Genomic DNA, 21,200 nt, shown 5'->3' on the forward strand with positions numbered 1-21,200 from the left:
GTTCCAAGGCGGCAGGCTACTTATTTTGGAATAAATTACAATCCATAAGGCTCAGGGCAAACATTCTTTTAATAATTCAGTTGCAGTGCAAAATTGTGAATGGTTTGATTTCTCTCTAACGTGAAGTATGCAGTAAGTTAATGTAGTGATAAGCTGGGTGTTACAGTTAATGCAGATCTGGCAGTCGGAAAGGCTACTGAGGCAATCTTGGAAGAGGTCGCTGTAATGTCTGCAATTCAAAAATTCCAAAGATTTTGTGTGGCCTTCCAATTTTGTTTTGTGCTTCAGATTTTAAGTTATTCTGAATCATGATTCACTCAGCTCCTTGGATAATATGTCAGAAACAGTAAGACTTTCTGATGTAAAGAGCATGTGACCAGAAAGGACAGGTCAAAAGTATCAGTTGCAAGTAATAGATAGCTTACTGAGGAAAATATATTTAATTAGGCTAGACTGCTGGTGTGTGTATTATAGAATCATAAAATCCTGGCAGTATAGAAGGAGGTCGTTCAGCCCACAATTCCACCCTGGCCCTACACTCCCATAACCTCAGGCATTTATCCTGTTAATCCCCCTGTCAATTTAGCATAGCCAATCAACTTAAACCACACATCTTTGGAGTGTGGGAGGAAACCAGAGTACCTGGAGGAAACCCACACAGACACATGGAGAATGTGCAAACTCCACACAGTGACCCAAGGCCAGGATGGAATCTTGGACCCTGGAGCTATGAGGCAGCAGTGTTAACCACTGTGGCACCCATATTTAGGGTATTAAAATGCTGCCAGAAATTCCAGATATTGAGCCAGCTTGTTGCACATCACAAATATCACTGTGCCACTGATATTTTGAACATTTGAGTAGTGGCTATGGAATATTTCTGGTTTCAAAATTTAATTTAAAGGGAACAGGGTTCAATTGGTAGCATGCTTGTCTCTGAGTCAGAAACTTGTGGGTTTCGGGCTTCACCCGGAGCATGAGCATGAGTTTTCATTAAACATAATGAGTGGGATTTTACAGCCTCACTTGCCCCAAAACCAGAAAATCCTCCCCACCTTTCCATGGTCCACCCTTCACCTGCACCTATTCCCATGGGGTGGGATGGTGAAATTCACCCCATTTGGTGTAAGTGACCATTCAGCACTGAATTTTAAAAAAGTTTAAAAATTCATTTATTAGCGTCACAAGTAGGCTTACCTTAACACTGCAATGAAAATCCCCTAGTCGTCACATTGGGGCTCCTTTCTGATTGAAGAAAGACAGGATCAAAAGCAGAAAATCTCACCAGGTCTGACAGCATTTGTGGGAAATGTTGGCTCTACTAGCAAAGTAAGGTTTATTTATTAGTCACATCTTGGCTTACATTAACACTGCAATGAAGTTACTGTGAAAATCCCCTAGTTGCCACACTCTGGCACCTGTTAGGGAAAATTTAGCATGGTCAATGCACCTAACCAGCACATTTTTGGGCTGTGGGAGGAACCGGAGCAAACCCATGCAGACACAGGGAGAGTGTGCAAACTCCACACAGACAGTGACCCAAGTCGGGAATCAAACCTGGTCCCTGGCACTATGAGGCAGCAGTGTTAACCACTGTGTCACTGTGTCACCCCCAGTGGTGAAACCATGGTCAGGCAGGGGATGAGACTAGCCCATTGCATTGGGGTATGTTGTTGGAGCTGCACTTATCCCAGAAAGTGGACAGTATTCCATCACATTCCTGACTTGTGCTTTGTACATAGTGGACAGATATTGAGGAGTCAGGGGGTGAATTACTTGTCTCAAAGTTCCATGCTCCAAAATGTTGCCTCACACAACCTTTCAACTTTATCTTTGCAACTCATGTACACTTGTACCTAAATCACTTAGATAAGATGCAATGCAAAAAGTAAAATCTTGCCACATTCACATTTTCTCTGGTTCATGCATCAAAAGATTAATGCCATTGTATGATTCACGGCCATCTATTTTCACATAAGTTGGACATACTGGTCATTAGCCTTTTTTGTTTCACTGAATCAGCTGAAAAGTTCTTTTCAATATAACATGGTGATATGAAATTTAACGCATAAAGTTCCAATTGGACAATGAATCATAAATCACAGTTCTTAACTGCCTCAGTTGAGCCCACGCTGTATATCCTGACATCTCAGAACATAGAGCAAGTAGAGAAAGATTACACAGCAGATCTTCCACAAACTACAGTGCACAGTCACAATGCCCTTATAGATTGCCTCTCATTGAAATTTAGGACATTTAGCCCCTCTAACCTCTTTTATGATGTTCAATGAGATCATGGTTGATCTGAATCTCCAGATAAGGACTTTTACCCATATTGCTCAATACATTTGACTAACACAAAGCTACCAATCTCAGTTTTTAAAAATAACAATTAACTTAGTACCAGATGACATTTGCAGAAGAGAATTCCAAAATTCTATCACACTTTGCATGTAAAAGTCTTTCCTAACTCCAAAAGACATGCTGGTTAGGTGCATTGGCCATGCTAAATTCTTCCTCAGTGTACCCGAACAGGCACCGGAGTGTGGAGATTTTCACAGTAACTTCATTGCAGTGTTAATGTAAGCCTACTTGTGACCCTAATAAGTAAACTAAACTAGAGGTTAGGTGTGTTGGGTAATTATCAGCAGCAGGAACTTTCTCTGTTTTATCTTTTTCTTTTTCTCCTTCTCATCCTTTCCTACGAGCCCAGGGACACTCAAGGCTATTTGTAGTTCCCTTGCCACTGTCCTGGGTGGCTGCAGCTAACTTGGCCATAGCTGGAATTGCACTGTGATCTACTTTGGTTTACTCACTGAATCACCATCCCAACTAGCTGAGCCATGTATTGGAAACCTATTGACTTCATTACAAATTACAAAAGAATTCTGCCTTTGTCAAAGTTCACAGTAACTTCATTGCATTGTTAACGTAAGACTACTTGTGTCACAAATAAATAAACTTTAATCTGACTTGTGAAAGTCTGATTTTAATTTTTAAACTCCATCCTGCAGTGGCACGGTAGCACAGTGGTTAGTACTGCTGCTTCACAGCTCCAGGGTCCTGGGTTTGATTCCTGGCTTGGGTCACTGTCTGTGTGGAGTTTGCAAATTCTCCTTGTTGTCTGTGTGGGTTTCCTCCGAGTGCTCCGGTTTCCTCCCACAGTCCAAAGATGTGGGGGTTAGGTTGATTGGCCATGCTAAGAAATTGCCCCTGGGATGTGTAGGTTAGAGGGATTAGTGGGTATGATATGGGGGTAGGGCCTGGGTGGGATTGTGTTAGGTACAGACTCAATGGGCCGAAGGGCCTCTTTCTGCACTGTAGGGTTCTATGATATGATAACTTCCCAACTAGCATTACTAGTTTCTCTCTGCACACTTAATCTCTTAAAAATAGCAATCAAATCATATCTTTATCCTTCTAACTTCCAGAGCAAGAAGCATAATTTGTTTGATCTCTCCTTTTATATGAATAATTGGAGTTCGAATCTCATACTTTTAATCCTTTCAATGGACATTGGTGTCACAGGCTAGACCATCATTTACTGCCCATCTCTAACTGCCCTTGAGAATCATAGAGTGGAATCACAGAATCTCTACAGTGCAGAAGAGGCCATTCAGCCCATCAAGCCTGCACCAACTCTCTGACAGAATATCTCCCCCTCTCCCCCACCCTATTCATATAACCTCCACACATTTACCATGGCTAATCTATCTAAGCTACAGATCTTGAGACTCTAAAGGAGAATTTAGAATGGTCAGTCCATCTAACCTGCAAATCTTTGGACGATGGGAAGAAACTGGAACACCAAAGGAAATCTACACAGACACTGGAAGAATGTGCAAAGTCCTCACAGTTACCCAAACCCGGAATCAAACCCGGGTCCCTGGAGCTGTGAGGTAGCAGTGTTCTTGAACTGCTGCAGTCCATGTGGTGTAGAAACACTCACAATACGGAAGGGAGTTCCAGGCATTTAGCCTCTGCCAAATCATGAGCTTGTTCATGCAACCCACCACCATGCATTTGCAATGGGATTTTACAGTAAAACAAGGCCAACCCTGGACCTCAACAATGGCTCCAAAGCATTTGATTTTTAAAAATTTCTTAAGGAAAATGTTCTTTCAGAACATTAAAAATCAGGCATGCTGAGGTCTGTGCCAGAATCACCAATCTGCATGTCCCTGAGGCTTGACTCCATGTTGAGAACATGTCGTTGTGGTGCTTTATTGATGATTAGACTAACTAGGTCAAACACCAGTCATTGCTGTAGTGTACTACTGACTAGGTACAAGCAGCCTGTGAACTGTCATACTCAATTAATATTGGTGATTCACAGAGCTAGCTTTACAGCCTAAATAGGCACCTTACATTTTTCAATGTATAAAGAGGAAGACTTGGCAGACTCAAGACTGACTATTGGCAAGACACTCACGCATCCATTTCAAGGATATTGACAAGACAAACAATCTACATTAAATATTATTACACGACTTTCACATTATCTCACTGGTGACAGTCAATTACTCATGTCTTTTAGCGAATAAGGTGCATTACTCATAAGTGACTTGGGAACGTCTTCTCAAAAATAAGGAAAGCTCTCACATTTTCACTGGCATTGCAGAGATGGTCCACGTGAAGAGAAGGTGCCATATTAACAATATTGTTATGGAAAACCAGTACAGCTATCAGTAATTCAACCACAACTTATTTTTACTGGGACAAATTATGATTCCAATGATGAACACTTACTGACTCATAATTCTAACCAGAGGTGAGAAAGAATTCAAGGGAAAAAAATTGCAAGACCATTTTTTGAAGACTGAAGATTTATGAAAAGCATAAGAAACATACACCTAATTGCAAGGATACAATTTTATCATAGAATCCCTACAGTGCAGAAGAGGCCATTCGGCCCATTGAGTCTTCACCAACTCTCTTCACCAACCCTCTGACAGAATATCTCCCCTGCTTTCTCTATAACGCCACATATTTACCACGACTAATCCATCTCACCTACAGATCTTGGGACACTAAGTGGCAATTTAGCGTGGTCAGTCCTCCTAACCTGCACATCGTTGACCTATGGGAGGAAACCGGAGCACCTGGAGGAAATCCACACAAACACTGGGAGAAATCCTCACAGACAGTGACCCAAAGCCAGAATCAAATCTGGGTCCCTAGCGCTGTGAGACAACAGTGTTAACCACTGTGTACCCTTGAATTAAACCTTGTAGAGAGTGTTGTTTTTCCTATTAACTTTAATCCAATTAGCACAAAAATCTTTAAAATTTATTCACAAACAAGACCTATATGACAATCTAACTGAAGTCTCAGAAATAACTATCTTTACTCGAAACTGCCTACTCCTTATTCATCAAAGGATGAAACTAAGTATTGCTGAAAAAGAGGCATTTTTTAATAAGAACATAAAAACAAGAAATAGGAGCAGGAGTAGGCCATCTAGCCCCTCGAGCCCGTCCCGCCATTCAGTAAGATCATGGCTGATCTGAAGTGGCCCAGTTCCACTTTCCCGCTTTCTCCCCATAACCCTTAATCCCCTTGCCTACCAAAAACCTATCTACCCGTGTCTTAAATATATTTAGCGAGGTAGCCTCCACCACTTCAACAGGCAGAGAATTCCAGAGATTCACCACCCTTTGAGTGAAGAAGTTCCTTCTCAACTCTGTTCTAAACTGCACCCCCCCCCCCCTTATCTTGAGGCTGTGCCCTCTGGTCCTGCTGTCCTTTCTGAGCGGGAAGAACCTCTCAACCTCTACCCTATTCATCCCCTTCATCATCTTATACGTCTCAATAAGATCCCCCCTCATCCTTCTAAACTCCAACGAGTACAAGCCCAGTCTATTCAGCCTCTCTTCATAGTTCAACCCCCTCAACTCCGGTATCAGCCTAGTGAACCTCCTCTGCACTCCCTCCAAGGCTAAAATATCCTTGCGCAAGTGCGGCAACCAAAACTGCACACAGTACTCCAGCTGCGGCCTCACCAGTGCCCTGTACAGTTGCAGCAAGACCTCCCTACTTTTATATTCAATCCCCCTCGCTGTGAAGGCCAGCATCCCATTTGCCTTCCTGATCACCTGCTGCACCTGTAGGCTGGGTTTTTGCGACTCATGCACAAGGACCCCCAGGTCTTTTTATGGTATCTGGCCTCAAGTTATTACAATTATCCTTTTGTACTCAAAGGACATTCACAAGAATACAATGTAAGGAAATCAACAAATTTATACCGTATGAGAAGAGAGTGTTGGTTGTTTGGCAAGTGGACTCTGATTTGTGGAGGCATTGCCAAAGAGAATGCACCAGTTGAAGATGACTGACTGTTACCTGCTAAACATTGGTTGAAATTTATATCAGGCAGCTTGACTCTGACTGTTCATGACATCTCTCTGAGGAATGAGTCCATGACTGTTGTTAATTTGCTCAGCTGAACAGGCACAATGGGACAAATTTCCTGTCCTGCCCGCCATGGGAATCAGAGCAGGTGAGGGGGGGGGGTGGTGGTGGTGGGGGACAATGGAAAGGTCTGTTGACCTCAGGCAAGATTTTTCAATTTTGGAGTGAGCGAGGCTGGAAAATCCTATCTAATGTGTGTACATGTTCTTTCTGTTTGCAAGAAACAGGGCCTATATGTTAATAAACATAAGAACATAAAAACATAAGAACTAGGAGCAGTAGTAAGACATCTGGCCCCTCAAGCCTGCTCTGCCATTCAATAAGATCATGGCCGATCTTTTTATGGACTCAGCTACACATATCCACCCGCTCACCATAACCCTTAATTTCTTTATTCTTCAAAAATCTTTGCCTTAAAACATTCAACGAAATAGCCTAAACTGCTAATATAAAGTAACTTTCAGTAGCATGCAAATGTGTTATCTTGTGAGCATAACTGACAATCTTAAATTGGCAATTCTTCACACGCTGAAGAATATTTAGTAAATATTGCAGAATCGTGAAATCACACCTAATGTTGGACACTATGTTTTGAATGATTGTAAGTATGGGCTGTTTGGGTGTGGTCTGTATCCTGTCCGTTGAGAACAGCAGAAATGACATGATGTTTAATATGATCCACCAGTCTTTGGGATGTATGATCTACTTGTCTGGAATAACCCTAATGAACTGAAATACATATACCACATTGCTCATTCGTGTAATGACAGCGGAATCCTGTTAATGGTGAACACCGCTTCTGTTACTACTACATAGTAGCAGTATGAAATAGCTTCCTTCACCTGATGTTCAAATTTTTGTCCTTCTAGGGTAATCTGAGGTCGAGTGCACATTTTTCAGCGCCGAAAGTGATGCCCTTAGGCTTGTTCATGAGTTTGCACAATTGCACAAAATGATCGGATTGGGGTAGCCATTAGCCCACAGGAATCATAAAAATAGAGTCATAGAATCATACTGTGCAGAAGCGGCCCCTCAGCCCATTGAGTCCACCCCGACATTACAAACACCTGAACTCCCACTTAATCCCATAGCATTTAGCCCATAGCCCTGAATGTTGTGATGTGCCAAGTGCTTATAATACTTTTTAAAGGATGTGAGGCAACCTGCCTCTGTCACTCTCACAGGCAGCACATTCCAGACTATCACCCACCCTCTGGGTAAAAAAGATTTCCCTCACATTCCTCCAAAACCTACTGCCACTCAACTTGAACCTATGGCCCTTCACGACTGATTCTTCAACTAAGGGGATCAGCTGTTCCTTATCCACCATGTCCATGTCTCTAATAATCTTGAACACCTCAATCAGGTCGCCCCTCAGTGTTTTCTGTTCCAACGAAAACAACCCAAGCCTATGCAACCACATTTCATAACTTAAATGTTCCATCCTAGGAACCCTTTGATACGTCCTGTTCCAACATCAAGCTTGCATGGTGAACAAATGGTTCAGCCCCTATTTCCAAGGTTGTTGATAAGACCAATCTTATAATGTGTTGAACTGTAGGAATCCCAATACATGGATTGACTACAAGCCTACTGAAGGTAGGCTTGTAGTAGAGAACACCCTGGCAGATTTTTCTACTAGTATACGAGAGTTCTTTTGACTGCTCCATTCCAAAGGTGAATTTGAGTGCAGAATGGCGCGCATTAAAACATGTAAGGAAATGATTAGATGCAGCTGTGGATTTAAATATAGCAAATGTATCATCCATATACCGGAAATATGCAAGGGCAGGAGACGGTTGTCATCCCACCAAAGACACATTTCTCATGGAACCCAACAAAGATGTTTGCAAGATCTGGACCTGAATCTGGATCTGGACCAAGATCTGGACCTGGGATTCCATAGCAACAACATCTGTTTAATGAGTCATTAAAATTAAACTCAACTCTGTGAGTTGCCGAGTTAATAAGTTAGGTGAATATTGATTCGCGCAATGGTGGCAAGTCCAGGCCACCATGATATAGTGCTGCACAAGCATCTGTGATTTCCTTAAGTGGAACATTGGTGAATAGGCTAGTAATGTCAAATGAGCACGTGGACACAGAATTGCTACAATGTATTAGTCCTCTATGGTCATCACAACTGTACATATGAGAAACTTGTTCAAGATTTGCTGTAACAGTACACCCAACCATTGGCTGACTCATGTTGTGCAGAAGCAGCCATTGATATGATGGAGCATAAAGAGCGTTACTTCTGTGAGCGTTTGGCAGCGCAAAAATATTTGAGTAACAGCTGAAACTTGTGGTTTTACGCTGCCACTATGTGGTAACTAAAGGAGTGAAATCCTCCATGAACAGGATGCTGTCCCTAAGTCAAAAAGACTTTCTGCCTATCACATAAATGAATAATGTAGTATATGATTTCAGTGCCGCTATGATTCTAGGTATGCTGGCTGTACATCCAAAAGGCAGATTGATTTTAACAAACAGCATGGTCCTTCCGCTGTTTGCAAAGGGCAAGGTAGATTGTATCCAACCAGCCAGTGCTCTCATACACAATGTCCAACATCAGGTATGATTCTGCAATTGGATAATGTTTGCTAAATAATCCTCAGTGTGTTAAGAAGTGCGCTGACAGCTAATTTAAGATTGTTAGTCAAGCTCAAATTCGCATGTACTGGAAGTTACATATATTAATACAAAGGGTCTTGTGGTTGGCAGACAGAAGTAACAGATACACACATTGCAGCTATTTCAGCCAAACAAAATAAGTGACAGTCCTTCACTGGTTAATTCCTCAGGGCAATATCTTGACAAATCAGGGTCAAACTGCCTGGTTTAAATTTAAAGCAAGGCTTGGCTGTTAACTGTTGGTTACTTTCAACTAGTGCATTCTCCATGGGCAGTCCATCCACCCACCAATCATTGTCCACATGCTAGCCAATTAGCCTTTCTCATACAGTATAAATCTGTTGATTTCTCTTACATTGTATGCTTGGTGAGCGCAAGACAAGAAGCTTTGACAAAATATATTTCCCCTTTTCTGTTCTACCAAATGATTAAAATAATGAACTCTCTGGCTGGAAGCTGTTATGCAGCAGGAAGGTAAGTGAATTCAGAAAACGGAGATCTCTTTTCACATAAATAGTTTAGATTGGCCAATGTTTTAACATACTTGAATCAAATTGATCTATTACCTACAGATTTGGGCGCCGTACTTACGCAAGGGTATTTTGGCCTCGGAGGGAGTGCAGAGGAGGTTTACTAGGCTGATGCCGGAGTTGAGGGGGTTGAGCTATGAGGAGAGGCTGAATAAACTAGGCTTGTACTCGTTAGAGTTTTGAAGAATGAGGGGAGATCTCATTGAGACATATAAGATGATGAATGGGATGGATAGGATAGAGGTGGAGAGACTCTTCCTGCTCAGAAAGGACAGTAGGACTAGGGGGCACAGCCTCAAAATAAAGGGGGGCGGTTTAGAACGGAGTTGAGGAAGAACTTCTTCACTCAAAGGGTGGTGAATCTCTGGAATTCTCTGCCCGTTGAAGTGGTGGAGGCTACCTCGCTAAATATTTTTAAGACGCGGGTTGATGGGTTCTTGATAAGAGAGGGGATTAAGGGTTATGGGGAGAGGGCGGGAATGTGGAACTGAGCCACGACAGATCAGCCATGATCTTATTGAATGGCGGGGCAGGCTCAAAGGGCCAGATGGCCTACACCTGCTCCTATTTCTTATGTTCTTATGTTCTTATGTTCTTATTATAACTAAGATCTTAAAGCACTCTCAGCTGGAACTGTGATGCAATAACACATCCAAAATCAGAGATGTATCAAGGATTATCACTGCTCCTACTCTGATAGAGATCAAAGAAAGTCGCAAACCAGCCTCCCATCCATTGATACTCTCTACACTTCCCGCTGCCTCAGAAAAGCAGCCAGCACAATCTAGGATCCCTTGCACCGTGTCAGGAAAAAGATACAAAACTCTGAGATCACGTACCAACCGATTCAAGAACAACTTCTTCCCTGCTGCCATCTGACATTTGAAGGATCTACATTATTAAGCTGATCTTTCCTTGTGCCCTAGCTTTGACTGTAACACCAAATTATGCAACCTCTCCTTTCCTTCTCCACTATTTATTCAATGAATGGTATGTATTTTCTGTATAGTGCGCATGAAACAATGATTTGCACTGTGTCCCAATACATGTGACAATAATAAATCAAATCAAATCAGAGGTAAGCTCAAATTTGAAACAAAAATATACACATAGTTGAAGACAGTTGTCTTGTTGTCTCTGTGGGAATGTGACCAAATGCATTCTAATAGAAATCATGCTGAATTGGTTAAAGAAATCTCTGGAAGCCACCGAACTACATACAATCCATTTAAAGAATGAAATTCTTACGTAAATTTTCAAAGTCTTACTTGCTGGTATCGTTTTGAACACACCTTCTCCTCAGCAAAGCAAATGTGAGAATTTAAAAATTATGTCATTTGAAATCGGTGTATTTAAATTATTTTTTCACCAAATTCATTTTGACTTTTCAGAGATGGATCGATTTCTATCCTAGTGCAAATATGAAGTGCAATAAATAAACATTGAATAATCCTGATTTTTAGAATCAATGCTACTAATAATACAGAGCAGCACGGTGTCACAGTGGTTAGCACCCTGCCCTTTCCTTCTCCCCTATGTACTTTATGAATGGTATGCATTTTCTGTAGAGTGCCACACAGTACAAGGGACCTGTATTCAATTATGGCCTTAGGTGACCGTCTGTGTGGAGTTTGCACGTTCTCCCTGTGTTTGCATGGGTTTTCTCTGGGTGCTCTGGTTTCCTCCCACAGTCTAAAGATGTGCAGATTAGGTGAATTGGTTATGCTAGATTGCCCCTTAATGTCCCAAGACATGAAGGTTAGATGGATTAGCCACGGTAAACATGGAGGGTTTTGGGGATGAGAGGGAGGGAGTCTGCCTGAGAGTTGATGTAGACTTGATGGGCCAAATGGCCTCCTTCAACACAGTAGGGAATTCTGTGATTCAATAATAGTACTGATTCATCAACTGAAACTGTCCCAGTTACAAATATGTTTTTTTTTTAAAAGATATTCAATGATTCTGTTGCTGGTTTTGTTAATGGATTGTCAGTGATGCACCATGTCTTTACTCCAATGTTGTGGGCTATTTCAATAAATGTACCCTTTTGGAGCATATTGCCTCTATAAGCACGGCCTTTGAAACTGCCTAGTCAACTGGCTTGGCCACGAAGAGACCAGCCAAGAATTGAGCATCCTATCAAGTGAATTAGAATCATGTCATGGATTCTACCAAATGTCTTTCAAATGAGTTTTTGTGTTCCTCTTCTGCAAAATTGTGCTAATAAATCCATCAACCCACGTGTAGCGAAGAATTAGTCGACTGGCTGGAAGCTGTACTGTCACAGGCGAGAGTCATTTAGCCATTTATTCCATCGGACTCTCAGAACTTCAGCCTTTGGACCTGAACTGTATCAGATTGTTGATTCATTTTACTATTTGTAGTTCCATATCCCGTCTTAAGCTTTGTAAGTTTTAGATTTTTATCTAATATTTGGTTTGATTTATTGTCACATGTACTGGGATACAGTGAAAAGTATTGTCTCCTTTTTTCTGTGAAACAGAATTAAAGACAAAAAAATCATGGTCTGCAGCTGACAACAGCAGAAGTGGGAAATCTGATGCAGAATCTGGAGTCACTCAGAATGTCCGAACTCTTTCACATAGAGTCAAGGTGAGCTGAAGGTCATCACCACTGGACTTTTGTGTTTTATAAAGAGAAGCGTGACCCTCGAGAACAGACCCTCAAAGACAGCAGCCTCTAGGGATTCTCTGTTCAGGAGTTGCCCTGCTGCAGAGTCACCTTCAAGAACAGACTCTCAGGAATTTCTTGCATGCTCTACAGGCAAAACATACCACTCATGAAGTACAGAGAGGGAAAAGAAAAGGAGACGGTGCAAAAGTGTTGCAGCAACAGTTTGATTGAAGAGAAGAATCAGCTTAATATTTGACAGGAATGTTCAAAAGCAAGGAAGAATATGGAGTTTGAAGCAGTGGATGATGTAGGTTCATGTGCAGAATGGGGCAGGAAGATTGGTTTTGAGTTGCAGTAGTCATGAGCATAAGAGGAGTGGATCCTAATTGCCTCCTTCTGCGCTGTAATCCCTGGTTCTGTCAATAATAACGTGCATTTATATAAATCATCTCTAACATAGCTAGACATTTCACAGGAGCATTTTTCAAACAAATTAGACACTGTGCCAGATAAGGAGATATTAGGACAAATGATCAAAAGCATCATCAAAGTTGTATGGTTTAAGGAGCATCTTAAAGGAAAAACATAGAGGTGGAGAGGGTTAAGAAGGGAAGCCCAGAGATTAAAGTCTAAACGTGGCCACCAATGGTGGAACAATGAATATCGAAGATGTGAATGAGATCAGAATTGAAGGTGCCTGAAGACCTCGGATGTTTGTAGGGTGATAAAGATAGGGAGGGGGCAAGGCCATGAAAGGATTTGAGCACAAGGATGAGAAGTTTAAAATGGAGGTGTTGCCAAATTAGTAGTCTTGATGTACAGGAGCAATGGGCGAGCCAAGTTTTATACGAGTTATAGGATATGGGCAGCACAGTTGTGGATGAACTCAAGTTTAGGAAGAATGGGGGAGAGGTGAGAGAGCAAAGGGCAGTGAAGAGAGAGTTGGAATTGTCAACTTGTGGGTTAACAAAGGCATGGGTGAGGGTTTCAGCTTTAGATGAGCTGGGGCAGTGGGGAGATGGATGAATATTCAGAAGTAGAAATAGACAGATTGAATAATGGTGTGGACACATACCCGAAACAAAAGCACCAAGAGAAGCAATCGAAAGCGCAAAAAAAAACACACCTGCTGCTCTAGAACACACACACACACACACATGTATAAATTAATAAATGTGGGTGGCATGGTAGCACAGTGGTTAGCACTGCTGCCTCACAGCATCAGGGATCTGGGTTCAATTCCAATCTGTCTGTGTAGAGTTTGCACATTCTCCCTGTATCTGCATGGATTTCCTCTGGGTGCTCTGTTTTCCCCCCACACTAAAGATGTGTGGAGTAGGTGGATTGTTCAAGCTAAGTTGACCCTTAGTGTCAGGTCATCTTTCTGTACACCCTAGCTATGTCTGTAACATTACATTCTGCACCCTCTCCTTTTTTTCTCCTCTTGTACTCTATGAAAGGTACGCTTTGTTTTTACAGTAGCAAGAAACAATACTTTTCAATGTATACCAATAAATTTGGCAATAAATCAAATTAAATCAAGGGGACTAGCACGGTAAATACATGGATTTATGGGTATAGGGTCGGATTGTTGCAGACTCGATGGGCTGAATAGCCTCCTTCTGCACTATAGGGATTCTGTGATTCTATGAAATCCTTCCCCTTCACTGCTGCCTCACAGAGCCAGGGAACTGAATTTGATTCCCTGCCTGGGCCTGTGCATTTTCTCTGTGTCTGCGTTTGTTTCCTCTGGGTGCTCTGGTTTCCCTCCCACAGTCCGAAAGATATGCTGGTTAGAGGCATTGGCCATGCTAAATTCTCCCTCAGTGTAGCCAAATAGGCCCCAGAGTGTGGAAACTTGGGGATTTTCACAGTAACTTCATTGCAGTGTTAATGTAAGTCTACTTGTGACACTAATAAATAAAAATGCTTAATAAATATTTAAATGATGTTTTCACAGTAAAATCATTGCAGTGTTAATGCAAGCCTATTTTTGACACTAATAAATAAATACATTTAAGTAGTACTTAAATGATGTTCTCATAGTAACTTCATTGTGGTGTTAATGTAAGCCTACTTGTGACACTAATAAATACATATGCTTGATAAATACTTAAATGATGTTCGCAATTATTTCATTGCAGTGTTAATGTAAGCCTACTTGTGACACTAATAAATAACTACGCTCAACAAATACTTAAATTATGTTCTCATTGCAGTGTTAATGTAAGCCTATTTTTGACACTAATAAATAAATACATTTAAGAAATACTTAAATGATGTTCTCATAGTAACTTCATTGTGGTGTTAATGTAAGCCTACTTGTGACACTAATAAATATGCTTAATAAATACTTAAATGATGTTCGCAATTATTTCATTGCAGTGTTAATGTAAGCCTACTTGTGACACTAATAAATAACTACGCTCAACAAATAGTTAAATTATGTTCTCATTGCGGTGTTAATGTAAGCCTACTTAAGAACATAAGAACATAAGAAATAGGAGCAGGAGTAGGCCATCTGGCCCTTCGAGCCTGCCCCGCCATTCAATAAGATCATGGCTGATCTGTCGTGGCTCAGTTCCACTTTCCCGCCCTCTCCCCATAACCCTTAATCCCCTCTCTTATCAAAAACCCATCAACCCGCTTCTTAAAAATATTTAGCGAGGCAGCCTCCACCACTTCAACGGGCAGAGAATTCCAGAGATTCACCACCCTTTGAGTGAAGAAGTTCCTCCTCAACTCCGTTCTGAACCGCCCCCCCTTTATCTTGAGGCTGTGCCCCCTAGTCCTACTGTCTTTTTTGAGCGGGAAGAGTCTCTCCACCTCTATCCTATCCATCCCATTCATCATCTTATACGTCTCAATGAGATCTCCCCTCATTCTTCTAAACTCTAACGAGTACAAGCCTAGTTTATTCAGCCTCTCCTCATAGCTCAACCCCCTCAACTCCGGTATCAGCCTAGTAAACCTCCTCTGCACTCCCTCCAAGGCCAAAATATCCTTGCGCAGGTGCGGCGCCCAAAACTGCACACAGTACTCCAGCTGCGGCCTCACCAATGCCCTATACAGCTGCAGCAAGACCTCCCTACTTTTATATTCAATCCCCCTCGCTATGAAGGCCAGCATCCCATTCGCCTTCCTGACCACCTGCTGCACCTGCAGGCTGGGTTTTTGCGACTCATGCACAAGGACCCCGAGGTCCCTCTGCACCGTCGCCTGCTGCAGTTTTTCGCCACGTAAGTAATAGTCCTTCCTACCATTCTTCCTACCAAAGTGGACCACCTCACACTTGCCAACATTAAATTCCATTTGCCATTTCCTGGCCCATTCGCCCAGCCTATCTAGATCCTTCTGCAGACTCTCCACACCCTCCGCACAATTTGCCTTTCCCCCAATCTTGGTGTCATCAGCAAATTTCGACACCCTACACTCGGTTCCCTCCTCCAGATCATCTATATAAATGGTAAATAGCTGAGGCCCCAGCACCGACCCCTGGGGCACCCCACTAGTCACCAACCGCCAATCCGAATAGCACCCATTGACCCCCACTCTCTGCCTCCTATTTGACAACCAATCCTCTATCCACACTAACACCCTACCCCCAACTCCATGTCCTCTGACCTTCTGCAGTAACCTCTTGTGAGGTACCTTATCAAACGCCTTCTGAAAATCCAGAAAGACCACATCCACCGGCTCTCCTCTATCCACCGCCCTAGACACATCCTCATAGAACTCCAGTAAATTTGTCAGACACGACTTCCCTTTAATGAAACCGTGTTGTGTCTGCCCTATCAAGCAATTCCCTTCAAGATGCCTCGCAATTTCCTCCTTAATGACGGATTCTAACATTTTACCTACCACAGACGTTAAACTAACCGGCCTGTAATTCCCCGCCTTTTGCCTGGCACCCTTCTTAAACAACGGCGTAACATTAGCCGTTTTCCAATCCTCCGGCACTTCCCCGGAATCCAGCGACGTCTGGAAAATAACCACCAAGGCATCCACTATCACCTCCGCCATTTCTTTCAGAACCCTCGGATGCATTCCATCCGGTCCTGGGGACTTGTCCACAATCAGCCCCTCCAGTCTGTCGCGCACCACCTCTCTAGTAACAGTAATGTCATTAAGACCCTCCAGTCCTACCACCTTTCCATCGCTAACACCCGGCAAATTATTCACGTCCTCCTCCGTGAAGACAGAAACAAAAAAGTTATTCAAGACCTTAGCCATATCCCCATCCCCTACCACTAGGTCCCCTTTCTCATCCGCTAAGGGACCAACGTTCACCCTAGCCAGCCTCTTCCTTTTTATATATTTATAAAAACTCTTGCTATCCTTTTTTATATTAAGCGCTAGCCCAGCTTCATAGCTTCTTCTACCCTCCTTTATCAACTTTTTTGTCAATCTTTGTTGACATTTAAACCTTTCCCAATCCTCTTCTCGCCCACTGCTCTTAGCTACTCTAAATTCCTCCGCTTTTAATTTAACACTTTCCTTCACCTCCTTCGTTATCCACGGCTTATTACCTCTCTTCCTACTGTCCTTTTTAACCATCGGAATAAATTTCTGCTGAGCACCAAGAAAGATCTCCTTAAAGATCCTCCACTGCTCCTCAGCAGACCTACCTTCCAACGCGCTCCCCCAGTCCACATTCGCCAATTCTTCTCTCATCCTACCATACTCCCCTCTATTCAAACAAAGGACACGTGTCCGGGAACCCACTTTCTCCTCCTCCATCTGCAACAGAAACTCCACCATACAATGATCACTCTCTCCAAGAGGATCCTTCACCTCAAGGTCCCTAATTCTACCCGCCTCATTACATAGCACCAGATCCAAGATAGCTCGCTCCCTCGTCGGCTCCAACACACACTGTTCCAGGAAACTATCCCGGCAGCATTCCAAGAACTCCTCCTCGAGCCCACCTCGTCCAACATGGGTCGACCAATCAATATGCAGATTGAAATCCCCCATAACTACTGCCGTCCCATTCCTGCACGCCGCACTTATTTGCGCGTTAACAGCCCGCCCCACCTCCAGATCATTATTCGGGGGCCTATAGACGACACCCACCAGCGTCTTCCTCCCTTTGCTGTTCCTAATCTCCACCCACAACGATTCCACTTTCTGCTCTTTGGCTCCGATATCATCCCTTGCTACCACCTTGATGCTGTCCTTAATCAGCAGAGCTACGCCACCCCCTCTTTCCTCCTGCCTATCCTTCCTAAACACTTGATAGCCCTGTACATTCATCTCCCAGTCCCTGTCACCTTGCAGCCACGTCTCTGTAATGGCCACCAGATCGTATCCATTTGTGTCGATCTGCGCCACCAGCTCATCCACTTTATTCCGAATGCTTCGTGCATTCAGATAAAGCGCTTTCATCCCAGCCTTCTTCTGGACCCTATTTGCCGTAACGCCACCACTTGGGACATCCTCAGCCTCTTCCCTTACCTGTACCCTATCCTTAACTGTAGACCTCCTAACATCACCTACCCTCGCACCCTCCCCCCCCCTAATTAGTTTAAAGCCCTGTCTACAGTCCTCTTTACTCGATTCGCCAGCACTCTGGTCCCAGCACGATTCAGACCAACCCCATCCCGCCCGAACAAGTCCCACCTACCCCAATACTGGTGCCAATGCCCCATAAATTCGATCCCATTCCTCCCACACCAATCTCTGAGCCACCCATTCACTTCCTTTATCCTGTCAACCCTACGCCCGTCTGCACTCGGTTCAGGCAGTAGCCCAGAGAAGACCACCTTGTCGGTTCTACTTTTTAATTCCATTCCCAGCTTCTCATACTCCCTCCCCAGATCCTCAGTCCGCACTTTGCCTACGTCGCTGGCACCCACATGTACCACCACAACTGGGTTCTCACCCTCCCACTCCAGGTTCCTCTGCAGCCCAGCTGTGACATCCTGTACCCGAGCACCAGGCAGACAACACACCCTTCTGTGCACTTTGTCATTGTGACAAAGGACAGTGTCAATACCCTTCACCCCACTATCTCCAATCACTACTACGTTCCTTTTCCCCTTCTCTTTGCCTATGTCCTGCTGCATCACTGTACCGTGTGCAGTTTGCTCACCAACCTCACCTGCCTCGTCCTCTTCCAGACTGGAAGCAAGAACCTCAAACCTGTTATGCAGATTAAGAGGCTGAGGCCTCCGCTCCTCACCCCCCTTCCTCCTCCCAGCAGCCCCCTTTTGTTCCTGACCCTTAGATTTAGACAGTCTAGGGGGGGTGGATGTCACTTGCACCCCATTGACAATGACACCCTCTCTCCCCCTGATGAGCCTCAGTGTCTGTAGCTCAGAGGCCAGCTCATCCACCTTGAGCTGGAGCTCCTCCAGCAACCTGCACTTACTGCAGACATGGCCACTGGGAAGGACCCTGGGGTCCACCAGTTCCCACATCATACAGGAACCGCACATCACATGCCCCTCCATTATTCAATATAATTTGTTGTGGGAAAAAATTTTTTCCTTGTTTTTTGCTGTAGTAGTTTTGAAAAAAAAATTTTTTTTTTTCCTTGTTCTTTCCACCTGGCCTTTTTACCTTCCAGCCCTTTTTGATATTAAGCCCTAATAGCTCACTCTGCTTCCCTCTCACTCCGCTGCCCGCTCCGACGCTGCCCGCTATCTACACCAGGCCTCCTTTTAAACTTGGCGCTGATTTAAAGCTGATGGGCCACAACTGCCTGATAATCACTCCCTCACAATTCTTAAAGCAGTAAATACAATAAGTAAATGCTTTAAACAGTTCTACAAAGAACAAAGTGCTTTAAACTTATTTTAAACAGGTTTTTAACAGGTAAAGTCTTAGCTTTCTCTCTGATGCTCCTTCCTCGTCTGCTCCAGCAAACAATTTGTGACACTAATAAATAAACTTAAATGGTGTTCTCACAGTAACTTCATTGCAGTGTTAATGTAAGCTTACTTGTGACACTAATAAATAGCTTAATAAGTACTTAAGTATTTATGTTCTGACAATCTGCCCCATTGATTTCATCTAGTGTCAACCCCACACTACAAAGTTTGAGGGGAGGGAGTGGAGAGTGAGCAGCAACTGTTGAGTGTTGTTGGATGGGGAGGGAGAGGGAGCTGAGTGTTGCAGTTTGGAATGGATACATTGCTGATTGGTATGTGAGGCTTGTGTGTCTCTGAGTGAGTGAGTAAGTGTGTGTGAGTGCTGGGGTGACTGCCGTCTGCCGGAGAAGGGCGTTGTTGCTGTTGTGGCTGGCAACAGCTGATCATCTCTTTGATTTTTTTTCCTCTCCCCACCACCACCCCCCCCTCCCCGTCCTTCCCTTCAGGGGGGTGGGTGTGGGGTGATCTGCCTTTCGTCTGAAGCCGGAGATGCGGGAACTTTAACGCAACATTCCCCAACACCCAGACACACACACACTCCCGGAGCAGCACTGTTTTTTCTCTCTCTGTCTCTTGTCTGTCTCTGTCTCTCTGCCACCGAGAACCAGCCGCAGACGCTGAACATGTCAGAGCACCGCTTGATGGTGGAGGAACTGAACGAGCTCTTGGCGAACGACAGCGGCTTCTACAGCCTCCCATCCCAGCACTGCAATGAAGTTTACTCTAGGATCTATGTGGGCAATGCGTAAGTGTTGCATTTCCAGTTTGCTCCATGCAGAAGCCGCCACTGCCTGCTGTGAAATCATCTCAGCAAATCGATTGAATCTTGACAGTAAGCTCCTGTACCTCTGACTGTGCTTGAGTACATTTTTCTAATGTTCGGAATAACCTTATTTCCTTATAAGTTCCTTATCCCAGCACTTAACTCGAACAAGAATGTTTGTCATTCTTTGAAAATAGTGTTGACTTTGAGGCTACAAGTGACCTTTTTGGCCGGATTGTTAAGTTTCTGTTTATCTCTGATGTACATAGATTTGTTCATTGGGAATGTATTCGCTCAGAGGCCAATTGTACAGAAGGGTTTAGTTTGCATCCTGCCCTGTTGCTCTACAGAAGCGGTAGTCAGGGGCTGGAGTTCTTTGCCTAGAAGCAAAAGATTTGATTTGATTTATTATTGTCACATTGTATTAGTATACTGTGAAAAGCATTGTCTGTTGCGTTCTGTACAGATAAAACATACCATTCATAGAGAAGGAAAGGAGAGGGTACAAGATGTAATGTTACTCTTGCCTACAGGTGTGGGGATGATTTCACAGTCCACCTGGGGCCTCATGCAAAGATCTGATTGCCACGTTGAAATATATCTGCAATAAAATATAAATATTATATTGTATATGTGTGTGTGTGAGCAATAAAGCACAAATTTGTTTGTGTAGAAAGCTGAGAGGCCTTGAGGTCACTGGGTGATAAACATTTAGGCTGAAGTCTTGGGTTGGGCTGATCTGGGGTGGTGTGATTGTCCTCCTGAGTGTGGAAGAGAGGGGCTCCCACTACAGATTACTACAGTCAGGTAGTGATTCTCCTGCAAAATGGACAAGTGTGCAAAGGAGGTACAGATAGGATGGATGTTTTACCCATCACAGCCAGATAACCTACCCATTTAAATTAATGTTCGTATTGGAAGAGTGGCCACTTTGGTGAGATAATAAGGACTGTATATATCACCTTCTGGTTCAGGGCTTTAAATGATATTTTACTGAGCATCTACCAGAGATTGATCCTTAGTACAACTCTGTGCAGTGAAAGGGGGTCATCTTGATTTGTGAAATTATTTAACGTTTATTTATTTATTAGTGTCACAAGTAGGCTTACATTAACACCACAATGAAGTTACTGTGAAAATCCCCCAGTCGCCAATCGTCCCTTAATATCAAAGGATCAGGGGACTGGCATAATCTGTTGCACTCACAGCCTTTCCATGTGCTGAGCTCCTCATCTCAGTTATATTATAGCACTGAATCACAAGATACAGTGCCACACTGAGGCTGGACAGCTAGAGAAAGAACCATCCTTGCTTGACCTTGGGTGAGGACCTGGCACCAGGCTGTCCAATGTT

At 43.4% G+C, this 21,200-nt stretch overlaps 1 protein-coding gene across 1 annotated transcript in view; it reads left to right on the top strand.

The window, feature by feature from the left end:
* Positions 1-19,485: 19,485 nt before the first annotated feature.
* Positions 19,486-21,200, top strand: part of dusp3a (dual specificity phosphatase 3a) — a 32,848-nt gene continuing 31,133 nt past the window's right edge. The window contains exon 1 of the mRNA XM_080213944.1: positions 19,486-19,829. Within this exon, the coding sequence (XP_080070070.1) occupies positions 19,708-19,829 (122 nt within the window). The 5' untranslated portion in view covers positions 19,486-19,707. The remainder of the gene's footprint in view (positions 19,830-21,200) is intronic.

This window comes from Carcharhinus amblyrhynchos, chromosome 27 (assembly GCF_965287045.1).
Source record: "Carcharhinus amblyrhynchos chromosome 27, sCarAmb.v2.hapA, whole genome shotgun sequence".
Taxonomy (NCBI): Eukaryota; Metazoa; Chordata; class Chondrichthyes; order Carcharhiniformes; family Carcharhinidae; genus Carcharhinus; species Carcharhinus amblyrhynchos.